At 48.0% G+C, this 23760-nt stretch overlaps 1 protein-coding gene across 2 annotated transcripts in view; it reads right to left on the bottom strand.

The window, feature by feature from the left end:
- LOC140394318 (uncharacterized protein C16orf52 homolog B) overlaps window positions 1-23760 on the bottom strand; it is a 145477-nt gene that overhangs the window by 41601 nt on the left and 80116 nt on the right. For both annotated transcript variants that reach the window (XR_011935849.1, XM_072481473.1), the window contains exon 2: window positions 12239-12451. Coding sequence is in view for 1 of the 2 variants with exons in the window: in XM_072481473.1 (XP_072337574.1) it covers window positions 12239-12451 (213 nt within the window). In the remaining variant the exon portion in view is untranslated. The remainder of the gene's footprint in view (window positions 1-12238; window positions 12452-23760) is intronic.

Raw genomic sequence — 23760 nt, 5'->3', positions numbered from 1 at the left:
CCGCCAGTCTCGTCCCCCCTCCCCCCATCTCCCCCATCTCCCCCCCTCCTCCTCCCCCTCTTCCCTCCCCTCGGCCCCAGCCCTCTCTCCCCTCCCCTCCCCCATCACCTCCCCCCTCTCCCGCTCCTCCCTCCCTCCCCTCTCCGCTCCTCCCCCCTCTTCCCCGCTCCTCCCCCCCTCTCCTCCCCCCCTCTCCTCCCCTCCCTCCTCCCTCCCCCCCCTCCTCCTCCCCCATCTCCTCCCCTCCCCTCCCCCTCTCCTCCCTCTCCTCCCCCTCCCCCCCTCCCCTCTCCTCCCCCTCCCCTCCCTCCCCTCCCCTCCCCCCTCTCCTCCCCCTCCCCCTCTCCTCCCCCCCCTCCTCCTCCCCTCCCCCTCCCCCCTCTCTCCCCCCCTCCCTCCCCCTCCCCTCCCCCTCTCCCCCTCCCTCCCTCCCCCTCTCCCCCTCCCTCCTCTCCTCCCCCCTCTCCTCCCTCCCCCCTCCCCTCCCCTCCTCCCCCCTCTCCCCCTCCCCCTCTCCTCCCCCCTCCCCTCCCCTCCCCCTCTCCCTCCCCCTCCTCCCCCCTCCCCTCCCTCTCCCCCTCCCCCTCCCCCTCCCCCTCTCCTCTCCCCCTCCTCATCCCCCTCCCTCCTCCCCCTCCCCTCCCTCCCTCCCCCCCCTCCCCTCCCCTCCTCTCCCTCCCCCCTCCCCTCTCCTCCTCCATCCCCTCCTCTCCCCTCCCCCTCTCCCCCCTCCCTCCTCCCCCCTCCCTCCCCCTCTTCCCCCCCCCTCCCCTCTCCCCCCCCTCCCTCCCCTCTCCCCTCCCTCCCCCCTCCCCCTCCCCCCCCTCCCTCCCCCTCCCCCCCTCCCCTCCCCCCTCCCCTCCCCCCCCTCCCTCCCCTCTTCCCCCCTCCCCTCCCCCCTCTTCCCCCCTCCCCTCCCTCCCCTCTCCTCTCCCCCCCTCCCCTCTCCCCCCTCCCCTCTCCTCTCCTCCCCCTCTTCCCCTCTCCCCCTCCCCTCCCCCCCCCTCCCCTCTTCCCCCCCCCCTCTCCCCCCCTCTCCCCCCCCCCACCCCCCTCTCCCTCCCCTCCCCCATCCCCCCTCCCCTCCCTCCCCCCTCTCCTCTTCCCCCCCCCTCCCTCTTCCCCCCCCTCCCCCCTCCCCTCTTCCCCCCCCTCCCCTCCCTCCCCCCCCTCCCCTCTTCCCCCCCTCCCCTCTTCCCCCCCCTCCCCCCCTCCCCCCTCCCCTCTCCCCCTCCCCTCTCCTCTCCTCTCCCCTCTCCCCCCCTCCCCTCTCCTCCCCTCCCCCCCCCTCCCTCCCCCTCCCCACCCCCCCCCCCCCCTCTCCCCTCTCCTCCCCCTCCCCCTCCCCTCCCTCCCCCATCTCCCCCCTCCCATCTCCCTCCCCATCTCCCCCCCCATCATCTCCCCCCCTCCCCCCCCATCTTCCCCCTCCTCCTCCCCTCCCCTCCCCCCTCCCCCCTCCTCCTCCCCTCCCCCCTCCTCCTCCCCTCCCCCCCTCCTCCCCTCCCCTCCCCTCCTCCCCTCCTCCCCTCCCCTCCCTCCCCTCCCTCCCCCCCTTCCCCCTCCCCCTCCCCCTCCCTCCCTCCCCCCCTTCCCCCCCTCCCCCTCCTCCCCCTCCCCCCCCTCCCCTCCCTGGGTTGCTGCTGCTGGTCATCTATCTTCCCTCTAACGTTCCGCTAGGTAGTCGAGGAATGGTTGCCACCGTCTGGTGAACCCTTGAGCTGATCCTCTCAGCGCAAACTTAATCTGCTCCAGTTTAATGAACCCCGCCATATCGTTTATCCAGGCCTCCAGTCTGGGGGGTTTCCCTTCCTTCCACATGAGTAAGATCTTACGCCGGGCTACTAGGGACGCAAAGGCCACGACATCGGCCTCTTTCGCCTCCTGCACTCCCGGCTCATCCGCAACTCCAAATAGAGCTAACCCCCAGGCTGGTTTGACCCGGACCTTCACCACCTTCGAGATCACTCCCGTCACTCCCCTCCAATACCCCTCCAGTGCCGGGCACAGCCAGAACATATGCGTGTGGTTTGCCGGGCTTCCGCCGCACCTCCCACACTTGTCCTCCACTCTGAAGAACCTGCTCAACCTTGCTCCCGTTATGTGTGCTCTATGCAGCACCTTAAATTGAATCAGGCTAAGCCTGGCATACGAGGAATTTACCCTGCTTAGGGCATCAGCCCACAGACCCTCCTCTATCTCCTCCCCGAGCTCTTCTTCCCATTTTCCTTTCAGTTCGCCCACCAGCTCCTCCCCCTCTTCTCTCATCTCTCGGTATATCTCTGACACCTTGCCCTCCCCGACCCACACCCCCGAGAGCATTCTATCCTGGATCCCCTGTATCGGGAGCAATGGAAATTCCCTCATCTGTTGTCTTGTGAACGCCCTCACCTGCATATACCTAAAGAAATTTCCCCGGGGCAGCTTATACTTTTCCTCCAACGCTCCCAAGCTCGCAAACGTCCCGTCTATAAATAAATCTCCCACCCTCCTAATTCCCAACTGGTGTCAGCTCTGGAATCCTCCATCCATTCTCCCTGGGGCAAATCTATGGTTGTTCCTAATTGGGGACCCCACCAAGGCACCCAGTACACCTCTCTGTCGCCTCCATTGCCCCCAGCTTTTTAATGTTGCCGCCACCACTGGGTTCGTGGTAAATTCTTTTGGTGAGAACGGTAGTGGCGCCGTCACCAGCGCCTCTAGACTCGTCCCTTTACAGGACTTCCTCTCTAATCTTTTCCACGCCGCTCCCTCACCTTCTATCATCCATTTACGGATCATCGCCACATTGGCGGCCCAGTAGTAGTCGCCCAAATTCGGCAGCGCCAGTCCCCCTCTGTCTCTACTACGTTGTAAGAACCCCCTCCTTACCCTTAGAACTTTCCCTGCCCACACAAAGCTAGTGATGCTCCTGTCTATTTTTTTAAAGAAGGCCTTAGTGATCAGTATAGGGAGACATTGGAATACAAATAGGAACCTCGGGAGGACCATCATCTTAATTGCCTGCACTCTGCCCGCCAGTGACAGTGGCTGCATGTCCTACCTCTTGAAATCCTCTTCCATTTGTTCCACCAATTGTGTCAGATTAAGTCTGTGCAAGGTTCCCCAGCTCCTGGCTAAACTTTCGATCCCCAGGTATCGAAAGTTTCTTTCCACTCTCCTTAAAGGCAGGCCATCTATCCCTCTACTCTGGTCCCCAGGGTGTATCACAAAAAGTTCACTCTTTCCCATGTTAAGCCTATATCCCGAGAAATCTCCGAACTCCCTCAATGTCTGCATGACCTCTGTCATCCCCCCCACTGGGTCCGTCACATACAGCAGTAGGTCATCTGCGTAGAGTAACACTCGGTGTTCTTCTCCCCCTCTAATCACCCCTCTCCATTTTCTGGAGTCTCTCAGCGCCATGGCCAGTAGTTCAATTGCCAACGCGAACAGTAATGGAGATAGCGGGCATCCCTGTCTTGTTCCCCTGTATAGTCGGAAATACTCCGATCTTTGCCGACCCGTGACCACACTTGCCGTTGGGGCCCCGTAGAGGAGTTTGACCCAGCTAACAAACCCGGCCCCGAACCCGAACCTCCTCAGCACCTCCCATAGATACTCCCACTCCACCCTATCAAATGCCTTCTCTGCATCCATTGCCGCCACTATCTCTGCCTCCCCCTCTGCTGGGGGCATCATTATCACCCCTAATAGCCGTCGCACGTTAACATTTAGTTGTCTCCCCTTTACGAATCCTGTCTGGTTTTCGTGCACCACCCCCGGGACACAGTCCTCTATCCTCGTTGCCAGCACCTTTGCTAGCAATTTGGCGTCTACATTTAGTAGTGAAATAGGCCTATAGGACCCGCACTGCAGCGGATCTTTATCCCGCTTCAAAATTAGCGATATCTTCGCCTCCGACATTGTCGGGGGTAGAGTCCCCCCTTCCCTGGCCTCGTTAAAAGTCCTCACCAACAGCGGGGCCAGCAAGTCCACATATTTTCTATAAAATTCTTAATTCTTAAGAACCTTAATTGGTCCAAAAACTGCCGCATCTCCTCTTTTCCCTCCGGGGGTTGGGACCTATAAAGTCTTTTGTAAAAGGTCTTAAACACCTCGTTTATCTTCCCTGCTCTCCGCACCGTAGCTCCCTTTTCGTCTCTAATTCCCCCTATCTCCCTCGCCGCTGTCCTCTTTCGCAGCTGATGGGCCAACAGGCGACTAGCCTTTTCCCCATATTCATATCTCATCCCCTGTGCCTTCCTCCACAGCACCTCCGCCCTCCTAGTGATCAGCAGGTCAAACTCCGTCTGGAGTCGTCGTCTCTCCCTGTATAGTCCCTCCTCCGGGGCCTCCGCATATTCTTTATCCACCCTTAAAATCTCCCCCAGTAATCTTTCCCTTTCCTTGGCCTCTGTTTTCCCTTTGTGGGCCCTGATGGAGATCAGCTCTCCTCTGACCACCACCTTTAGTGCTTCCCACACCACTCCCACTCGGACCTCCCCATCGTCATTGGCCTCCAGGTATCTCTCGATACATCCCGCACCCTTCCACAGACTCCCTCATCCGCCAACAATCCCACATCTAATCGCCAGAGTGCACGCTGCTCCCTCTCCTCTCCTAGTTCCAGGTCCACCCAATGTGGGGCATGATCTGAGATAGCTATGGCTGAATACTCAGTTTCTTCCACCCTCGAGATCAACGACCTTCCCAAAACAAAAAAATCTATCCGGGAGTACACCTTATGAACATGGGAGAAGAGGGAGAACTCCCTGGCCTTCGGTCTAACAAATCGCCATGGATCCACTCCCCCCATTTGGTCCATAAACCCCTTAAGCACCTTGGCCGCTGCCGGCCTTCTTCCGGTCGTAGATCTAGATCTATCTAACCCTGGGTCCAGCACGGTGTTGAAGTCTCCCCCCATTATCAAGTTTCCTACCTCCAGGTCCGGGATACGTCCCAGCATCCGCTTCATGAATCCCGCATCATCCCAATTCGGGGCATATACGTTAACCAACACGACCTCCGTTCCCTCCAGCCTGCCACTCACCATCACATATCTGCCTCCACTATCTGCTACAATGCTCCTAGCTTCGAATGATACCCGTTTCCCCACCAGTATGGCCACCCCTCTATTCTTTGCATCCAGCCCTGAATGGAACACCTGTCCCACCCATCCTTTCCTTAACCTAACTTGGTCCGCCACCTTCAGGTGCGTCTCCTGAAGCATAGCCACGTCTGCCCTCAGTCCTTTCAAGTGCGCAAACACTCGGGCCCTTTTAATCGGTCCATTTAGGCCTCTCACGTTCCACGTGATCAGCCGCACTGGGGGGCTACCTGCCCCCTTCCCGTGTCGGCTAGCCATCACCCTCTCTAGGCCAGTCCCACGTCCCGATTCCGTGCTCCCACCCGTTCCCCAGTTGGCGCATTCCAGCCCCGACCACCCTTTCTTTAACCAGTTCCTCTTTGATTTCTGCAGCAGCAACCCAGTTATCCTCCCCCCCCTCCCCCCGCTAGATCCCCATCTAGCGTGATTGCTCTCCCCATATTACTTCCGAAAGTCAGCTGACTTCAACTGACCCCGGCTTCTCCCGCTCACTCCTTGACCCCCCCCGTGTGGGGAACTCCCATCTACCTTGCGCCTATCTTCCCGCCATCACCTTTCTGGCGTGGGAACAAGGACAGTAGGCCCCATATTCTCTGTAGTTGTCCCGCCCCTTGTGGCGCAGCCCCCTCTACCGCCCCACTCCCATTCTTCATCCCCCGCCTATGTCTCTTCTTTCCCCCCACCGGCGCCCACATTTCTTAGTGTGTCCCCTTTCCCAATTTACATCCCTATATACATCGACAGTGTCATTTCCCCTCTAAGATCAGTCCCTCAGTTCCGATCCAGTTTCTCGTCTTTAATAAAGGTCCATGCTTCTTCCGCCGTTTCGAAGTAGTGATGTCTCTCCTGGTACGTGACCCATAGTCGCGCCGGCTGCAGCATCCCGAACTTCACCTTCTTCTTGTGTCGCACCTCCTTGGCTCGATTAAACTCGCCCTCCTTCTCGCCACCTCCGCACTCCAATCCTGGTACACCCGTACCACCGCATTCTCCCATCTACTACTCCGTACCTTTTTGGCCCATCTCAGAACCACTTCTCTATCATTGAAGCGATGAAATCGCACGATTGTTGCCCTAGGTGGTTCTCCCGCCTTTGGTCTCCTCGCAGGGACCCGATGAGCCCCCTCCACTTCTAAGGGGCCCGAAGGGGCCTCAACTCCCATCAGCGAGCTTAGCATCGTGCTCACGTAAGCCCCGCAGTCCGCTCCTTCCACTCCCTCAGGGAGACCCAGGATCCGAAGGTTCTTCCTTCGTGCTCTGTTTTCTAGGGCCTCAATCCTTTCAATGCACTTTTTGTGGAGCGCCTCGTGCGTCTGTGTTTTGACCGCCAGGCCCAGGATCTCGTCTTCATTATCCGTCACCTTCTGCTCCACCACGCGGAGCTCCGTCTCCTGGGTCCTTTGTGCCTCCTTAAGCCCCTCAATTGCCTGTAGCATCGGGGTCAGCACCTCCTTCTTAAGTAGCTCCACACCTTCTTAAGAATTCGTCTTGATTGGGCCCCCATGTCGCCTGGGCTGTCTCCGCCGCCATCTTGCTTTTTTTCCCCTCCTGTCCCTTTCCTCGAGGATTCTTCGCGATGTAGCCACCGCTGCCGATATTTTCCTGTTTCGTTGGGGGGGACTCCCTGTTAACTCACCCCACACCGGGTTTCGTCCTGAAAAAATTTCCCGTTGGGGCTCTTAAAAGAGCCCGAAGGTCCATTTGAGCTGGAGCCGCCGAAACGTGCGGCTTAGCTGGGCATCGCCGCAACCGGAAGTCTCCATACAACGATTGTTAATCACCAAATGTATTTAAAAAAATTTGTTTCCATTCTTTCAACCCCATTTAATCCTTACTTTCTCCACCCAATATGATTCCTCTTTTAATTGACAAGATCTAGCAGCCTAGTTTGCTGTCATCCAACCAGTCCCAAATTCTGCTCCATAAGTGGCCTACAAGAGGCATATAGTTAAAGATTAGGTGCACTCCCATTTTCAATGCTCAGTCTGCCATGCTCTAAGTGGTCTGTAAATTGAATTGCTGAGAGCTTGTTATGAAAATAAATCAGAATAAAAGTTGTGATAGGGGTTGCAGGTTCCAGTCAAGGATCAATGCCCTAACCTACATTTCCTGGACTTAGGCAGTCAGATTTCTATATTTATTGAACTATTAGCTTGTTATTGCCATGGCTGCATAGCTAGAAAAAAAGCATTTTCTGCAATTTGGGCATTATGCTGTGAGGAGCTAGCACTGTCAGAAAGCTATGACAGGGAGATAACGTGAAAGTAAAGCAAAGCATCCTGGTCAAAAAAGGAAACTGAGCTTACTTTTTTTTTCAGGAAACTGAGATGCGAGAGGAAGGATCCTAACAAGTGGTAAACAAAAGCAAAATACTGCAGATGCTGGAAATCTGAAATAAAAATAAAATGCTGAGAAAGAGTGTAAACATTTAGAGTCTGTGTGAGTCTTCTTCAGAGCCAAAGAGGGAGAAATGTGATGGAGTATATATTGCAGAAGAGGGGGTGGAGCAGTTGGTGCAGAGAAGGTCAGTGATATGTGGGAATTAGGAGAGATTTCAACAAAGATGTGAAAGGCACCACACAGAGGAAGTGTTAATAATTATAATCTTTATTAGTGTCACAGTAGGTTTACATTAACACTGCAATGAAGTTACTGTGAAAAACCCCTAGTCGCCACATTCCGGCGCCTGTTCAGGTACACAGAGGGAGAATTCAGAATGTTCAAATTACCTAACAGCACGTCTTTCGGGACTTGTGGGAGGAAACCAGAGCACCCGGAGGAAACCCATACAGACACAGGGAGAACGTGCAGACTCTACACAGACAGTGACCCAAGCCGGGAATCGAACCTGGGACTCTGGAGCTGTGAAGCAAAAGTGCTACCCACTGCACTACCGTGCTGTCCAATGGCAGTGTAAAGGGCTATGGAAGGTGTCGATCATGGCATAGAGGTAAGATAGCAGAATGTGATAACAGGAGAACAAAGGTCAGTGCTCAGTGAAAGCAAAGCTTAAGAACAAGTGACAGATGGTCCAGTGGGGAAGGGGACGTTGCATTGGGACAAAAATGTTTTGGATTTAAAAAAAGGGTCAGGATGGAGAAGGACTCAGTCTAAACTCACTGTTGAGTCCAGAAGGTTGTAATGTACGTAATCGGAATATGAGATGCTGCTCCCCGTTTGTGTTCGGCTTCACTGGAATACAACGCAAGCTGGAGGAGCACTAGCTCATCTTCCGATTAGACATATTCCAGCCCTCGGGAGTCAATATTGAGATCAGCAAATTTAGGCTGTGACCCTTCTCCTCCATCTTGATCCCTTCTTTAATGCAAAAGATTTGGGCCCAGCACAAACCACCCCACCCCATCCCCAACACACTGGGTCATTTAACACGTGTTTCAGTGGGCACTGACCTTTGTTCTCCTAATAATGCATTCTGCTATCTTACCTTTGTGTCACTATCAGCACCTTCTATGGCCGTTTACACTGCCTTTAACACTTTCTCTGTCTCGTGCCTTTCTCATCTTTGTTGTAATCTCTCCTAGCTCCCACCTATTAGTTACCTTCTACTGTGCTCCAGCGGTTCCACCCCTTCTGATGCATTATATAATCCATCATATTTCCCCCTCTTTTTAGCTCCGAGGAGGAGTCAAATGGATTTGAAACGTTACTCTGCTTCTTTCCACAGATGCTGCCAGATCTGCTGAGATTTTGCAGCATTTTCTGCTTTTATTCCCAACAAGTGGTTCTGCTTAAAAATTGTATTTTTCGGCTAAAGTTATCAACTATCAGGCGCCAGGACTTGGTCTAAAAGGACTTTTTCAAAATTTAAATTAAACAAAGGTGTGGTTCTCTGATGCCCTTTAATGATTTCAAATACAAATTTCAGGGAATACTCAGTCAAGCTTGCTCACTGAACCTGTTGTATTAAAGAACAGACTGGATCATTTACCAGTGTTGGCTCGAAGTCAACTCAACAAAATTGCTGTCACTCTGGGATTTACTGCTGCACAGAACACTTTTTGTCTGACATGTTTGTATAGGTATAAGCTTCACAGAAATAGCATCTATATTTCTTGTTTTACACATTTAAATATTCCAGGCTTGTTCTGAAGTCATGAAAGGTGCTACATACATGCAGATTCTTTTGTTTTTTCTTTAATACACTTAAATCAACATTAATTACTTTGTTGGTTCTCACAAGTTTGGCAAATATGACATTTGGCAGCTGTACAAATACTTTCCTCCTTCCAACACTTCAGTTCTAGTTTCACCCGATGTAAACTGACCAACAGCAGTCAAACATCAAATTAACTGAGCATAAAGAAGAATTTTATGAACCATTATTAAATCCTTAATAATCCACCAATTCAAGGGGATTTAAAAAAAAATTGAAGCTTTCATCGGGATAATAAAATTGATGCTTGGCCAAAGTTCTGTCTTTAAGACAGAAGTTGATAAATTCTTGATTTCTCGAGGAATTAAGGGCTATGGAGAGAGAGCGGGTAAATGGAGTTGAAATCAGCCATGATTGAATGGTGGAGTGGACTCGATGGGCCGAATGGCCTTACTTCCGCTCCTATGTCTTATGGTCTTAAAGAATGCCATCTATAAATTACAATTTGCAGTCCGGTAGATTATGTCTCTTGTACTGTCATGTCAGAATCTGCACATGTGCTTACAGTCCATTCTTAGTTGGGATACAATTAATTCCCTGCATAGTGAAATAAATGTTTATTAACCTTAATAGGCAACCCTGATCTAAACAGGCTGATGATAAACTATGTAAAGTTAAAGCACATGGGATTGCGGGTAGTGTCTTGAGATGGAGAGAAAGCTGGTTAGTAGACAGGAAGGAAATAGTTGGAATAAATGGGTCTTTTTCCATTTGGCAGGCAGTGACAAGTGGGGTACCACAGGGATCTATGCTCGGATCCCAACTGTTCACATTATATATTAATGATTTGGATGAGAGAACAAAATGTATTATATATGCAGATGATACAAAGTTGGGTGGGAGGGTGAGCTGTCAGGAGGATGCAGGGATGCTTCATCAGATTTGGACAGGCTGAGTGAGTGGGTACATGCATGGCAGATGCAGTATAATGTGGATCATTGTGAGGTTATCCACTTTGGTAGCAAAAATAGGACGGCAGATTATTATCTGAATGGGTGTAAATTGAGAGAGGTGGATCCTCAGTGAAACCTTGGTGTCCTCTTGCATCAGTCACTGAAAGTAAGCGTGCAGGTACAACAGGCCGTAAAGAAGACAAATGATATGTTGGCCTTCATAGCGAGAGGATTTGAGTATTGGAATAGGGATGTTTGACTGCAATTGTATGGGATGTTAGTGAGGCCACACCTGGAATATTGTGTGCCATTTTGGTGTATTTTTCTGAGGAAGGAAGTTCTTGCTATGGAGGGAGTGCAGCGAAGGTTTACCATCTGATTCCTGGGATGGTGGGACTGTCATATGAGGAGAGACTAAGTCGGTTAAGAATATATTCAACAGAGTTTAAAAGAGTGAGAGGGGATCTCATAGAAACATCTAAAATTATAACAGGATTAGACAGGGTAAATTCAGAATGTTCCCAATGGTGACGGAGTTCAGAACTAGGAGTCATAGTTTGGAGATAAGGGGCAAACCTTTTAAGACTGGGGTGAGGAGGGCAGCATGTGGCGCAGTGGTTAGCACTGGGACTGGGGCGCTGAGGACCCGGGTTCAAATCCCGTCCCTGGGTCACTGTCTGTGTGGAGTTTGTACATTCTCCTCATGTCTGCATGGGTTTCATCCCCACAACCCAAAGATGTGCAGGGTAGGTGGATTGGCCACGCTAAATTGCCCCTTAATTGGAATAATAATAATGATTGGGTACTCTAAATTAATTTTTAAAAAGACAGGTGAGGAGAATTTTCTTTACCCAGGGAGGATGGTGAATTTGTGGAATTAACTACCACAAAAAATAGTTTAGGCCAAAACATTAAGATTTCAAGAAGGAATTAGATAGCACATGGGGCTAAAGGGATCAAGGAATTGGGGGGGGAAAGAAGGTAGGATCAGGGTGTTAAACTTGATGATCAGCCATTATCATAATGAATGGCGGAGCAGCCTTAAAGGGCCAAATGGCCTCCTCCTGCTTCTATTTTATCTGTATGTTTCTATACATGAAAACTAGACGACTCGGAAATCCTGCTGCATTTTGTGCTTGTTGCCAATAGCAGGCAGGCCAGTGTGCTAAACAGCTGGCTTGTAATGCAGAACAAGGCCAGCAACGTGGGTTCAATTCCCGAACTGGCCTCCCCAAACAGGCACTGGAATGTGGCGACTAGGGGCTTTTCACAGTAACTTAATTGAGGCCTACTGGTGACAATAAGCGATTATTATTCTAACCAAATACAATTACCACAAACTCTTACAGAACAGTTGCTGTTCGCTGTGCCTGATGCCAGTTATCATATATTATGGGCAGCACGGTAGCATTGTGGATAGCACAATTGCTTCACAGCTCCAGGGTCCCAGGTTCGATTCCGGCTTGGGTCACTATCTGTGTGGAGTCTGCACATCCTCCCCGTGTGTGCGTGGGTTTCCTCCGGGTGCTCCGGTTTCCTCCCACAGTCCAAAGATGTGCAGGTTAGGTGGATTGGCCATGCTAAATTGCCCTTAGTGTCCAAAATTGCCCTTAGTGTTGGGTGGGGTTACTGGGTTATGGGGATAGGGTGGAGGTGTTGACCTTGGGTAGGGTGCTCTTTCCAAGAGCCGGTGCAGACTCGATGGGCCGAATGGCCTCCTTCTGCACTGTAAATTCTATGATAATCTATGCTGAAAGAGAGAACCCTACAGTCCAGGGTTGTTTCAGCAATAACCTTAACTGGAAGGCAGCCTGTTAGTAAATACATTTGGTCAATGTCATAAATCTAGGCATGCTAGCATGAAAGAATGCACCTTCCAACAAATAGTTTTACATCAGGCAGTGGTAAAATCATGACCATACTGGTGCTGTAGCCACTCCTGTAGATTTGAGGGGTAGGAGAGGGGGAACGGGAGCAAATATTCCACTTACACTCTAACTGAAATTTTTGGAAATCCAAAATGTTCACAGTGTGCATGTTACAAGAGTTCGGAGTTTAAATCTGAAACCAAATTGAACTTACTTCCAGCGAAGGCTATCCAGCGAGCATATTTGGTGGTTTCCCTTCGCCAATGTGAAGCCACCAGCAAACCACATGTTACCGTTAATGAAATAATGCCCAGAATAATGAAAAACAGTGTTGTGACCCATTCGGGTGGAAGACGTGGAGGGACACATGTTCGGTCACGGCCATGGATGGTTTGACACTGACGGACGAGGCCAACCGTCAGAGCACCTACGGGAGCAAAGAAAAAGCGAGTCAAAACAAATTACCCTTCAATTTGTACATCATGCAACACTTTTGTTTGCTTAAGGTAGCCTACAAACAAACTTGTACTCAAACTTTTTAGAGATCAAGGATAGCATTTCTGAATGGACATATTCACACAACCCAACAGAGAGATACTATACAAAATAAACCTGTGTCTCCTGTGGCATTCTTTCACATTGACTTCCATTATGAATCTAGTTTCATTACCACATCATCCACATAATTAGAAACAGATACAACACATAAATGAAAGCAAATTACTGCAGATGCTGGAATCTGAATCCATAAAGAAAATGCTGGAAAATCTCAGCAGGTCTGGCAGCATCTGTAGGGAGAGAAAAGAGCCAACGTTTCGAGTCCAGACGACCCTTTGTCAAAGCTCCACATATATACAACACATAAAATCTGGTTGGATGGACTGAGATACAAATACAAATCTACATGAATAATCTACTCTCCAATGGAAAAATATTAATTTGCTCAGACTGCCACAAAACCAAAATATCATACAAGTTAATCAATTAACTATTTACAGGAATGGTCTTCCCTTCTGTTTTTAATGTTGATCACACCATATATTATTGCAACGCAGAACTTTGTCCCTTCTATGAGTTCAGAGATGCAAGAAGTCACAATATCCACATTAGCTGCCTTATCTCATTATCAGAACTGAAAGATCATCGACCTGAAACATGAATTTACTTCTCTCCACAGATGTTGCTTGACCTGCTGAGCATTTCCACATTTTCTAATTTTTTTTTTCCCATTTCAAATCCCCTGTGAAAATCCAAATACAGCATATCGTGAAATTATTAGATTTAAAACAGAACGAGTTGTTGAGATTCACTGCCTGACAAAGGTGCAGGAAGGAAATTCAACTGTAACTTTCAGGAAAAGAAACTTGCCGGGCGATGGGACTATTTAGATAGTTCACTCAAAGAGCTAGCATGGGAATGATGGGCGGGATGGCCTCTTTCTGTGCTCTCTGAGATTAATTTGCATTTGAAGAAAGTGGGAAATACCTGGAAGCCACTTCCTACAATGCGGGTAGAGGCAGAGATGTTGGAATGTTTCCAAAGGGAAATTCGATGGGCTTTTGAGGGAAATAAACTGACAGGAATATGGGGATAGAACGGGGCAATGGTTTGATCTACAGAGATCTACAAGTCGTTAATCTTTGGAATTCTCTACCCCAGAGGGCTGTGGAAGCTCAGTCATTGAGTATGTTTAAATCAGAGACAGACAGATTTCTAAATCCCAGTAACACAAAGGGATATGAGGATAGTGTGGGGAAAAAGGCAATGAAGTGGATGATCAGCCATGATCATACAGAATGGTGGAGCAGGCTCGACGGGCCGAATGGCCAACTCCTGCCCCCATGTCCCACTGATACAATGATAAGCAGGAAAGTAAATTGTGAAGGGGACATAAGGAGGTTAAAAAGGTATATTTTAAATGAGTCGAAAAAGATTTGCCAAATGGATAATGTGAGAAAATGTATGATTGTCCATGTTGGCCAGAAGAACAAAAAAGCCCATTATCCAAATGATGAGAGACTGCAGAGCTCGGAGATTCAGAAGGATCTGGGTGTCCAAGCGCACAAATCACAAAAGGCGAGCACACAGGTACACAAGCAATCAGGGAAGCTAATAGAATGCTATTGTTTATTGTGAGGGGAATTGAATACAAAAGTAGGGAGGCCATGCCCCAGCTACACAGGACACCAGTGAGACCACACCCGGAGCACTGTGCACAGCACTGCTCTCATTCAAGGAATGATGTCAATGTGTTGGAAGCAGTTCAGAGAAGGCTCACCGGACTCATACCTGGAATTGGAGGCCGGTCTCATGAGGAATGATTGGACAGGCTGGGCTTGTGTCCAATGGAGTTTAGGTGACTTGATTGAACCGTGTAAGATCCCGAGGGGCCTCAACAGGGCGGATGTGGAAAGGATGCCTCCCCTTGTGGGAGGATCCAGAAATTGGAGTCACTTTAAAAGTAACAACTTGTCCATTTAAGGCAGAGGGTTTGGAGTCTTTGGAACTCTCTTCCTCAAAGTGCAGTGGAAGCAGAGACTTTAAATATCCTGAAGGCAGGCTGGATAGATTCTCGAAAAGCAAGGTGGTGAAAGGTTATCGGGAGGGCAGGCGGGAATAAAACCATACTAAGACCAGACGTAATAGGAACAGGAGTAAGCCACTCGGCCCCTCCAGCCTGGTCCATCCCTCAACAGGATCACAGCTGATCTGACATTTCTCATGTTCACTTTCCTGCCCTTTTCCTGTAATTCTTGGTTCCTTCACTGATCAAGAATCTATCTCGGCCTTAAATATACAGAAGGACACTGTCCCCTCAATTCTCACTGTTCCAAAGACTCTCAGAAGAATTTCCTCCTCATCTCAGTCTTAAATTGACATCTCTTTATTCTGAGACAATGTCCTCTGGTCCAAGATTCTCCCAGGAGGGGAAACATCCTCTCAGCACCCACCCCACGAAGCTCCCCAAGAATCCTGTATGTCTCAATGAGTTCACCTCTCATTGTTCTAAATTTCAATGAGTAGAATCCCAACCTGTTTAACCCTTGCCCCCAAGACAATCCCTCCATACCTGGGACCATCCTAGTGAACCTTCTCTAAACCTCCCCCAATGAAATAATATATTTCCTTACATAAGGGGATCAAAACTGCTCTCAGCTCCCCAGACGTGGTGTCACCAGCACCCTGCACAGCTGCAGCAAGACCCCCCCAACTCCCACACTCCAACCCCCTTGGAATCAGGGCTAACATTCCATTAGCCCTCCCGACCACCTGCTGCATCCGCCCGCCAGCCCTCCGTGCCTCGTGCACAGGTTCCCCCAAGTCCCCCCTTGTTGCAGCCTTCTGCAGTTTTTCACCACTTAAGCAACACTGTTCCTCTGTTCTCCCTTCCAAATGAACTTCACATTTTCCCACATTATGCTCCATGTGGCAACTTTTTGTCCACTTGCTTAACCTATCAATATCTCTTTGCAAACTGTTTGTATCCCCGTCGCAACTTGTCTTTCCACCTATTTTTGTCTTCAAATTTGGGCACAGTACATTTGCTTCCTTCCTCCAAGTCATTAATATAAATTGTACACAGTTGCGATCACATTTTCTAATCTTAAGGAACACCAAAGATAATGAATGCTTGATCTCAAATTGCAGCACCAAAGTGCTATTACCTGTGAATTACTTAATGCAGCTGCCCTGAAGACTATTATCCACAGTGTGTAACAAGGTTGTTCATCTTGACAAGAAAGGTGTCCCTAACAACATTTAGACGAAGTGTCATCAATAGGATGGGAAAAAATATCACTGAAGCCAATACAATTTAACCATGGGCTTTTAAAATCACCATTTCAAACTGCTCCCAGCACTGGTGACAGGCATGTTATAGTCAGTCCTTCACCAAAGTGTAATACAACTTAAAATGCTCTCGGTGTGACCAAAATTTGAAAAGGGCAGAATGGTACTGTTGCTCATGTTCCAGGTGGATCTCAAGACTGGACTATTTCAATGCTCTCCTGACAGGCCTCCCCTTTTCCATCCTACATGAACTTGGGATTGTTCAATGCTCCTTTGTCCAAAGTGAAAGGAGGGAGAGTTTTAGATTTCTGGGGCATTGGGACTGTTTTTGGCGATGGTGGGACCCGTACAAGGTGGACGGTTTGATGCGAGGTTTTAGTCCAACTGAAGGCTTTAATAAGCTAGATGTTTCCCCCAGCAGCTCAGATACAGAAAGAAAGCTGCTGGGGCGGCACGGGCTCTTATACAGCTTGACCAATGGGCAACATACAATATCTACCAATGGTGTTCCAGCATTACTAGGTACTGTAATGCCTCTACACAGGCTAGCACACGGTTTGCACCTGAAACAAAATAGGACCAGAGCCCTTGTAGGGAGGTTTGCTAGTGCTGTTGGGGAGGGTTTAAACTAACTTGGCAGGGGCCTGGGGACCCCGAGAGTAAGGTTCAGCAGGGATAGATGCACAGCACAAATTAGTAGAGACATCAAGTGAGCCAGGAAGGCAAAGAATGTTGAGACTAGTGAAGTCACATGGGAGTTTGGCGAGATTGCATGGTATTTATTTTAATGCAAGGAGTCTGACAAACAAGTCAGATGAAATGAGGGCACAAATTAAAACATGGGGGTATGATGTCATTGTTGTCACCGAGACATGGCTGAGAGAGGGGCAGGATTGGCAGCCCAATATTCTAGGATACAGGATCTTCAGGCGAGATAGGAAGGAGGTAAAAGAGGAGGGGATGTCCCAATTTTGATCAGGGAATTAATTACAGCAGTAAGGAGGGATGATATCTTGGAAGTCTCTTCAATTGAAGTCACGTGGGTAGAACATGAAACCAAAAAAGGAGCAATCACATTGCTGGGAGTGTTCTATATGCCCCCTAACAGTCCGAGAGAAATAGAAGAGCAGATATGTAGGCAAATTTCAGAGAAGTGTAAAAGTAATAGGGTAGTGATAGTGAGGGATTTCAACTTTCCCAATATTAGCCAATATTCCCAATATTACTATGGGGTAGCCATAGTGTGAAAGGTTTAGAGGGGGCAGAATTCTTAAAATGCATCTAGAACTTTTTAAGCCAGGAAGTAGAAGAACCTACATAAGAGGGGGCGGCCTGAACTAATTTTTGGTCACAAAGCTGGGCAAGTGGTTGAAGTACCAGTGGATGAACATTTTGCAGGCAGTGATCATAACTCCATTAGGTTCAAGATTGTTATGGAAAAGGACATGGATGGGTCTTGATCAACGTGCTAACTGGCAGATGATTGATTTTAATAAGATCACATAGGATTTGGCAAGAGTGGACTGGGAGAAGACACTTTTAGGTAAATCTGTGACAGAACAGTGGCCCGCATTCAAGAAGGAAGTAGGGAGAGTACAGAGCCAACATGTTCCAATCAAGAAAATGGGTGGGGCCAACAAATCCAATGAACCCTGGATATCGTGGGATATACAGTATTGGATAAAATGAAAAAGGGAGGCTTATTGAGGGCTCACAACAGCAGAAGTGCTAAAGGGTATAGAGTGCACAAGCAGGAACTTAAAAAGGAAATTAGGAGAGCAAAAAGGGGACATGAAAGGATTCTGGCAGGTAAAATAAAGGAAAATTCTAAGTTGTTTTACAAGTGCATTAAGAGTAAAAGGATACCCAGGGAAAGAGTAGGGCCCATTAAGGAGCACAATGGTAATTTTTGTGTGGAGCCGGAGGACGTAGGTAGGGTTCTAAATGAATACTTTGTGTCAGTGTTCAATCGTGAGAAGGACATTGTGGGTATAGAAATCAAGGAGAAGGGCTGTAATAAAATTGAAGAGATTAACATAGAAAGGAGGTTCTGGGTGGTGTGTCATGCTTAAACGCAAACAAATCTCCAGGGCCAGATGAAATGTAGTCCTGGCTGTTGAATGAGACAAGGGAGAAAATAGCTGGGTCACTGCAATAATTTTCAATTCCACTCTGGCCACAGGAGAGGTGCCGGAGGACTGGAGGATAGCCAATGTAGTACCATTATTCAAGAAAGTAGGAAGGGATAAACCAGGAACCTACAGGCCAGTCAGTCTAACCTCAGTGGTGGAGAAACTATTGGGAGCAATTCCGAGAGTCAGAATTAATCTGCATTTGGAGAGACAGGATTAATCAAGAACAGTCAGCATGGTTTTGTTAAAGGGAGGACATGTCTGACCAACTTGATTGAATTTTTCAAAGAGGTGACCAGGTGTGTAGATGAGGGAAATGCATTTATGTAGTGTACTTGGACTTCAACAAGGCTTTTGATAAAATTCCACATGGGAGACTGACAGCAAAGGTAAGAGCTCATGGGATACAAGTAAATTTGATAAATTGGATCTAGAATTGGCTTGGGTTGCAGGAAGCAGAGGGTGATGTTCGAGGGGGGGGGGGGTTTCTTTTTTTTTTTTAATGTAGAGTACCCAATTATGTTTTCCAATTAAGGGGTAATTTAGCATGGCTAATCCACCTAACCTGCATATCTTTGGGTTGTGGGAGTGAAACTCAGGCAGACACGGGAAGAATGTGGCAACTCCATACAGACAGTGACCCGGGGCCGGGATCCAACCCGGGTCCTCAGCGCCGCTGCCCACTGTGCCACCCTCAGGGGCGTTTTTCTGACTGGAAACCGGTGTCCATGAAGTCCCACAGGGATCAGTGTTGGGGCCCTTGCTGTTTGTGGTTTATATAAATGATTTAGATATGAATGTAGGAGGGTTGCTTAGTAAGTTTGCAGATAATATGAAAATTGGTGGGGTGGTAAATAGTGAGGAGGTTAGCCTTCGATTACAGGAGGATATTGACGGGCTGGTTAGTGGCAAATGGAATTCAATACGGATAAGTGTGAGGTGATCCACTTGGGCATGACTAACAAGGCAAGGGAATACATGATAAACGGCAGGACCCTGGGAAACACCGAGGATCAGAGGGACCTTGGTGTACATATACACCCATCCCTTAAGTTAGCAGAGCAGGTGGATACAGTGGTTAAGAAGGCATATGGTATACGTGCTTTTATTAGCTGAGGCATAGAATTATGAGCAGGGAGGTTACGCTGGAACTGTATAAAACATTGGTTAGGCCACAGTTAGAGTATTGTGTGCAGTTCTGGAATCTACATTATAGGAGTGATGTGATAGCACTTGAAAGGTGCAGGGAGGATTTTTACAAGTATATTGCTTAGGCTGCAGAGTTTTTGCTATGAAGAGAGATTGGATAGACTTGGATTGTTTTCCTTGGAGCAGAGGAGTCGGAGGACATAATTGGGACATAATTGAGGGGACATAATTGAGATGTATATAATTATGAGGGGCAGAGATAGAGTAGACAGGAAGAAGCTTTTCCCCTTGGTGGAGGTAAAGGTAAAGGGCAGGAGGTTGAGAGGGGATGTGAGGGAAACCTTTTTTACCCAGAGGGTGGTGCGAGTGTGGAACCCGCTGCCTGAAAGGGTGGTGGAGGCAGAGACCCTCATATCATTTAAGAAGTATTTAGATGTGCACTTGTGATCCCGGAGCATACACAGCTATAGGCCAAGTGCTGCAAAATGGGATTAGAGTTGTTAGGTCGGCTCAAACTTGAGGGCTGAGGGGCCTTTTCTGTGCTGTATGACTCTACGACTCTGCTGCCTGTTACCTGACTCAAACCAAACAGCTGTCCTTCAAATTTGTAATGTCATAATTACATTTCTGTGACGTTGTTACAAACCATGACAAAGTATTTATAGCACAGAAAGAGGCCATTCAGCTAAATAGGTCTAAGCTGATGTATATACGCCCCATGAGTTTCCTCCCACCCTTCTTCACCTTAATCTTATTTTCTCCCTCATGTACTCATCAAGTTTCCCCTTGATTTAGTAAAACTCGGTATCGCTGGCAAAAAAAAAGTACTTTCCAAAGCAGTCTGAGTTCACCAAATCTTAAACCAATGGATCTAATTTATCTTTACATTGGGAAGATTGGCTGAAAATCTCATCTCTTATTCCCCTTTACCTCTGGCTTTTAAAAAAGACCAAATACCCTTGCTTCAGAATTATAAAGCAGAAAAACTAGGAAGGTATTTGCTGTCTGTTGGACAACTCATTTTTGTGACATCAGGTAAGAAGAGGGTCAGCTTGATCCCTGGCCTCCTGAAGAAGCCTGCTTACACTATGGAGGCCACATGGACACAATTGGATGGTCAGTTGCGGCTCAGTGTGTAGTACACTGACCCTTCAGTTTGTGAATCCAAATATCACTCCAGAGACCAGAGCACAAAATCTAGGCCGACCACCAGTACTGGAGGAGTGCAGCACTGTCAAAGGTGCCATTATTTGGACATGACATTAAACTGAGACTTCACGAAGATCCTAAAAGATCCTGTGACGTTGTTACGAACCATTACATAGTATTTATAGCACAGAAAGAGGCCATTCAGTTAAATAGGTCTAAGCTGATGTATATACGCCCCATGAGTTTCCTCCCACCCTTCTTTATCATCTTCTTTTCTCCCTCATGGACTCATCAAGTTTCCCCTTGATTTAGTAAAACTTGGTATCGCTGGTAAAAAGATGAGATTTCCCTAGAGTTCTAGGGCACAATTCACCCCCAAAATGACTGTCATTTTGGGCTGGTTTGGCGGGGTGATTCCCGCCGGCGTTTTTGGTGAGATCCAAACCTGTATTCACCTACATTGTCATTTTTTGAGATTTGAGTTTCTCAACAGTAAATCCCACCTAGAATTTTTTTCTGTAGTGGGGAACTAAACTCACCAGTCAGACCAGCTCCTCCGAGATCAAGAGGCATTTTGAAAGGGTGCTCCAATCTCAAAAGTGATGGTGATACCCCCACCCCCCCACACCCCCACCCCACCGCAGACATGGGCAACACCCCAAACCCTAATGGACAAACTCCCTCATCACAACAAATCATTGTGACCCCCCTCCCGCCAAACATCATATCAAGGGCATGGCCTCCTCTCAGGCATTGCCAATCTGGCACCCCGGCAGTGCCCTTCCCTATCCCCAACCACCCAGGGCACCCCTATGGCTTCCAAAGCCCCCTGGGTGCGGGCACCAGATGGCCAAAAGATGTGCAGATTAGCAGGGGTTATGGGGGTAGGGATTGGGTCTAGGTACGGTGCTCTTTCAGAGGGTCGGGGCAGACCTGATGGGTCAAATGGCCTTCTTCTGCACTGTATGGATTCTATGGATCATGCCCGGTCTCTGCTTGTGGAGACCAACACCAGTTAGTGCCGGAGTTACGCCTCGCGGTGTGGCCGGTGACTCCCGGGAGAATGCGGCCTCAAACACACTGTGTATATTTAGATGAGCCTAATGCCTCATTTCAATATTATTATCTGGGTCACGTCCAGTGAGGGTGTGATCCAGACTGTGCCAGGCATCGCAAATCAGGGACTTCCGATCAGCTTGGCACCAAGCCTGTTTTGGGCCTCTCCCTCGATGCACTCAGCGTATGGATTGGCGATGGGCGTAACACAGCCTAGTGGATATTTATCTCTCGCCTAAAATAGGTTCTCTGATCATTATTACGTTGGTCTATGTAGGATTTTGCTGTGTGCAAAGTGGTTTCCATTTTTCCTAAATTACAACAATGACTACACTCCAAAAGTACTTCATCGCCTGAAAAACGTTTTAGGGTGCCTTGGGGTCATGAAAGACATGTCAGAATTTATTTTAATACAGAAGCTCAGCATGAGTCAGTGGGGATTTAAAAAAAGAAAAATCTGCTTAATCAGCCTGCTGCCTTCACTGCAGCTGTAAGCAACATCAACAGACTTGGTTTCGATGTGCAAGTTTCTGGTTGAAATTGTAAAGTCACAGGAACAAAAACAACAATGGACGAGGAAGTGATGAATGTGGACTGCCTCATGCTCGAGTGCAAGAGGAGGACTTCTCATCCGCACACAATATCTCCTGCACTAACACCAGCAATCAAACATCCTCCAATTGAATCGAAGAAATCATTTAGCCCATTATTCAGCCACATTGCATTCCCGTTATAACAACCTGGATGTGCTCCTCTAGTCAGCCAGTCTAAAAAGGGACAGCTCACCGGTTACAATGTACTCTTGGTTGACAGCAGTTAAAAGAGCATGGATATTGGAGGTCAGGCTATTACGTGGTGATGGCATTTTCTCAAATACCAGCTGACTTCAAACCTCGATATATTGTGCTCATCAAAATGAGAGATGTCAATGCTGGAAATAAAATGCTTTTTCTTTCAGACTTCTCTGTGTGATAACAACCCCAGTGTCAAGAGCTCCTAATTAAGGTCCGGTGCAGGTTACATGGAGGACCATTCCACCCTGCATCAGTGGTCTCCCTTAATGGCTCATGCCAGTCATCCTATGGCCTAATCAAGTAGGAATGTTATCTAATGTTAAATCAAGGTCAGTTTTGGTTTGAGACTGTCCAAGCTCACAAGACATATCGGTCTTACAGGAGAACCCTCACTTCATTATTCTGGTACGGCCTAAATACATTTAAATATTCAATAGTCTTGCCTAAGCTCAAATATAATGACTGGTGTGGGGAGGCAGTACCAGAGGGCAATAATCGGCCATGGAATGGTGGCCAGCATCAGTGGCTTTTGTAGAATGTGAATATGTGAATAAAAGGAAGAAAGCTGTAGGGGAAATAAATAAAAAAGAAGTCGGCATGTGGCGGGGGGTGGGGGGAGGAAAGAGAGCAGGAATTATTTACAAGGTCATTAAAGTATCCATTGAAGAGAACATCAAATACAATAATATGTTCATGTCTAACATGTTTAATAAACTGTTCTAACAAACGTCTAAACTGGATAAGCTTTTATTTATTCATAGAATTCTGTAGTAAATCCTTTCCTTCCAGACAGCTGCTTAACTGGACCCGTATTGTGAATTAGAGTAGGAGGAATGAAAGTTTATAACACATAGTAGGTCCCCATTATGCCAAGTACAGTGGTTACAGTGTCCATATGAAATAAGTTTTGATTCATGAAATTTTTAAGCAACATTTTTGCTGTTGGTTATAAATTCTCAAACTCATGAATTTATTAAGTACAAATACAAATGAAACTGTTGGAAAAGTTGCTACAGTGTTGGCATGCTCAGTGTCGTGCCTTTCAGCTTCCTCTGCAGAAATGAAGGTATAGCATGCCACGTAGGAACACACTGAGCTGTTTCCTCTGGCAGTTAGTGGCATAATGGTGTTGGAACATTATATCTGAAAATGGGCTCTGCTGAACATTATCCATCCACAGGGATCACAGGAAAAGAAAGCACAAAAATTACAATTTGATTGTCACCGATTTGCAAAATGTTTCCCATCAATCTTTTTACCCTTTGGTTCAAAGGTGCCACACTTTAGAGGATGTAACTAGTTGGGTAGATAAAGAGGAACCAGAATACTTGGATTTCTAAAGGGCATTTGATGAAGTGCCAGACAAAAGGCAAATACACAAGATAAGGGAATTGCAGGGTAATATATGAGCGTGAATGGAGGATTGGTTAGTGAGCAGGAAGCAACAAGCCAGGATAAACAAGGCATTTTCAAGTTGGAAGGCTGTAACTAGTGGAAGGCTGCAAAGCACAGTGCTGGGGTCTCAGCTATTTTCAATCTACATTAATGATTTTGAAAAAGGGACACAGCTTTCTGACAATACTAAGCTTGGTGGGAATGAAAGCTGTGAGAGGAACACAAATATGCTGCAAAGAGATATAAAGAGATATAGGGCAGGATTTTTCTCC

Source organism: Scyliorhinus torazame, chromosome 17 (assembly GCF_047496885.1).
Source record: "Scyliorhinus torazame isolate Kashiwa2021f chromosome 17, sScyTor2.1, whole genome shotgun sequence".
Classification (NCBI taxonomy): Eukaryota; Metazoa; Chordata; class Chondrichthyes; order Carcharhiniformes; family Scyliorhinidae; genus Scyliorhinus; species Scyliorhinus torazame.
This window is presented reverse-complemented; position numbering and strand designations above follow the sequence as displayed.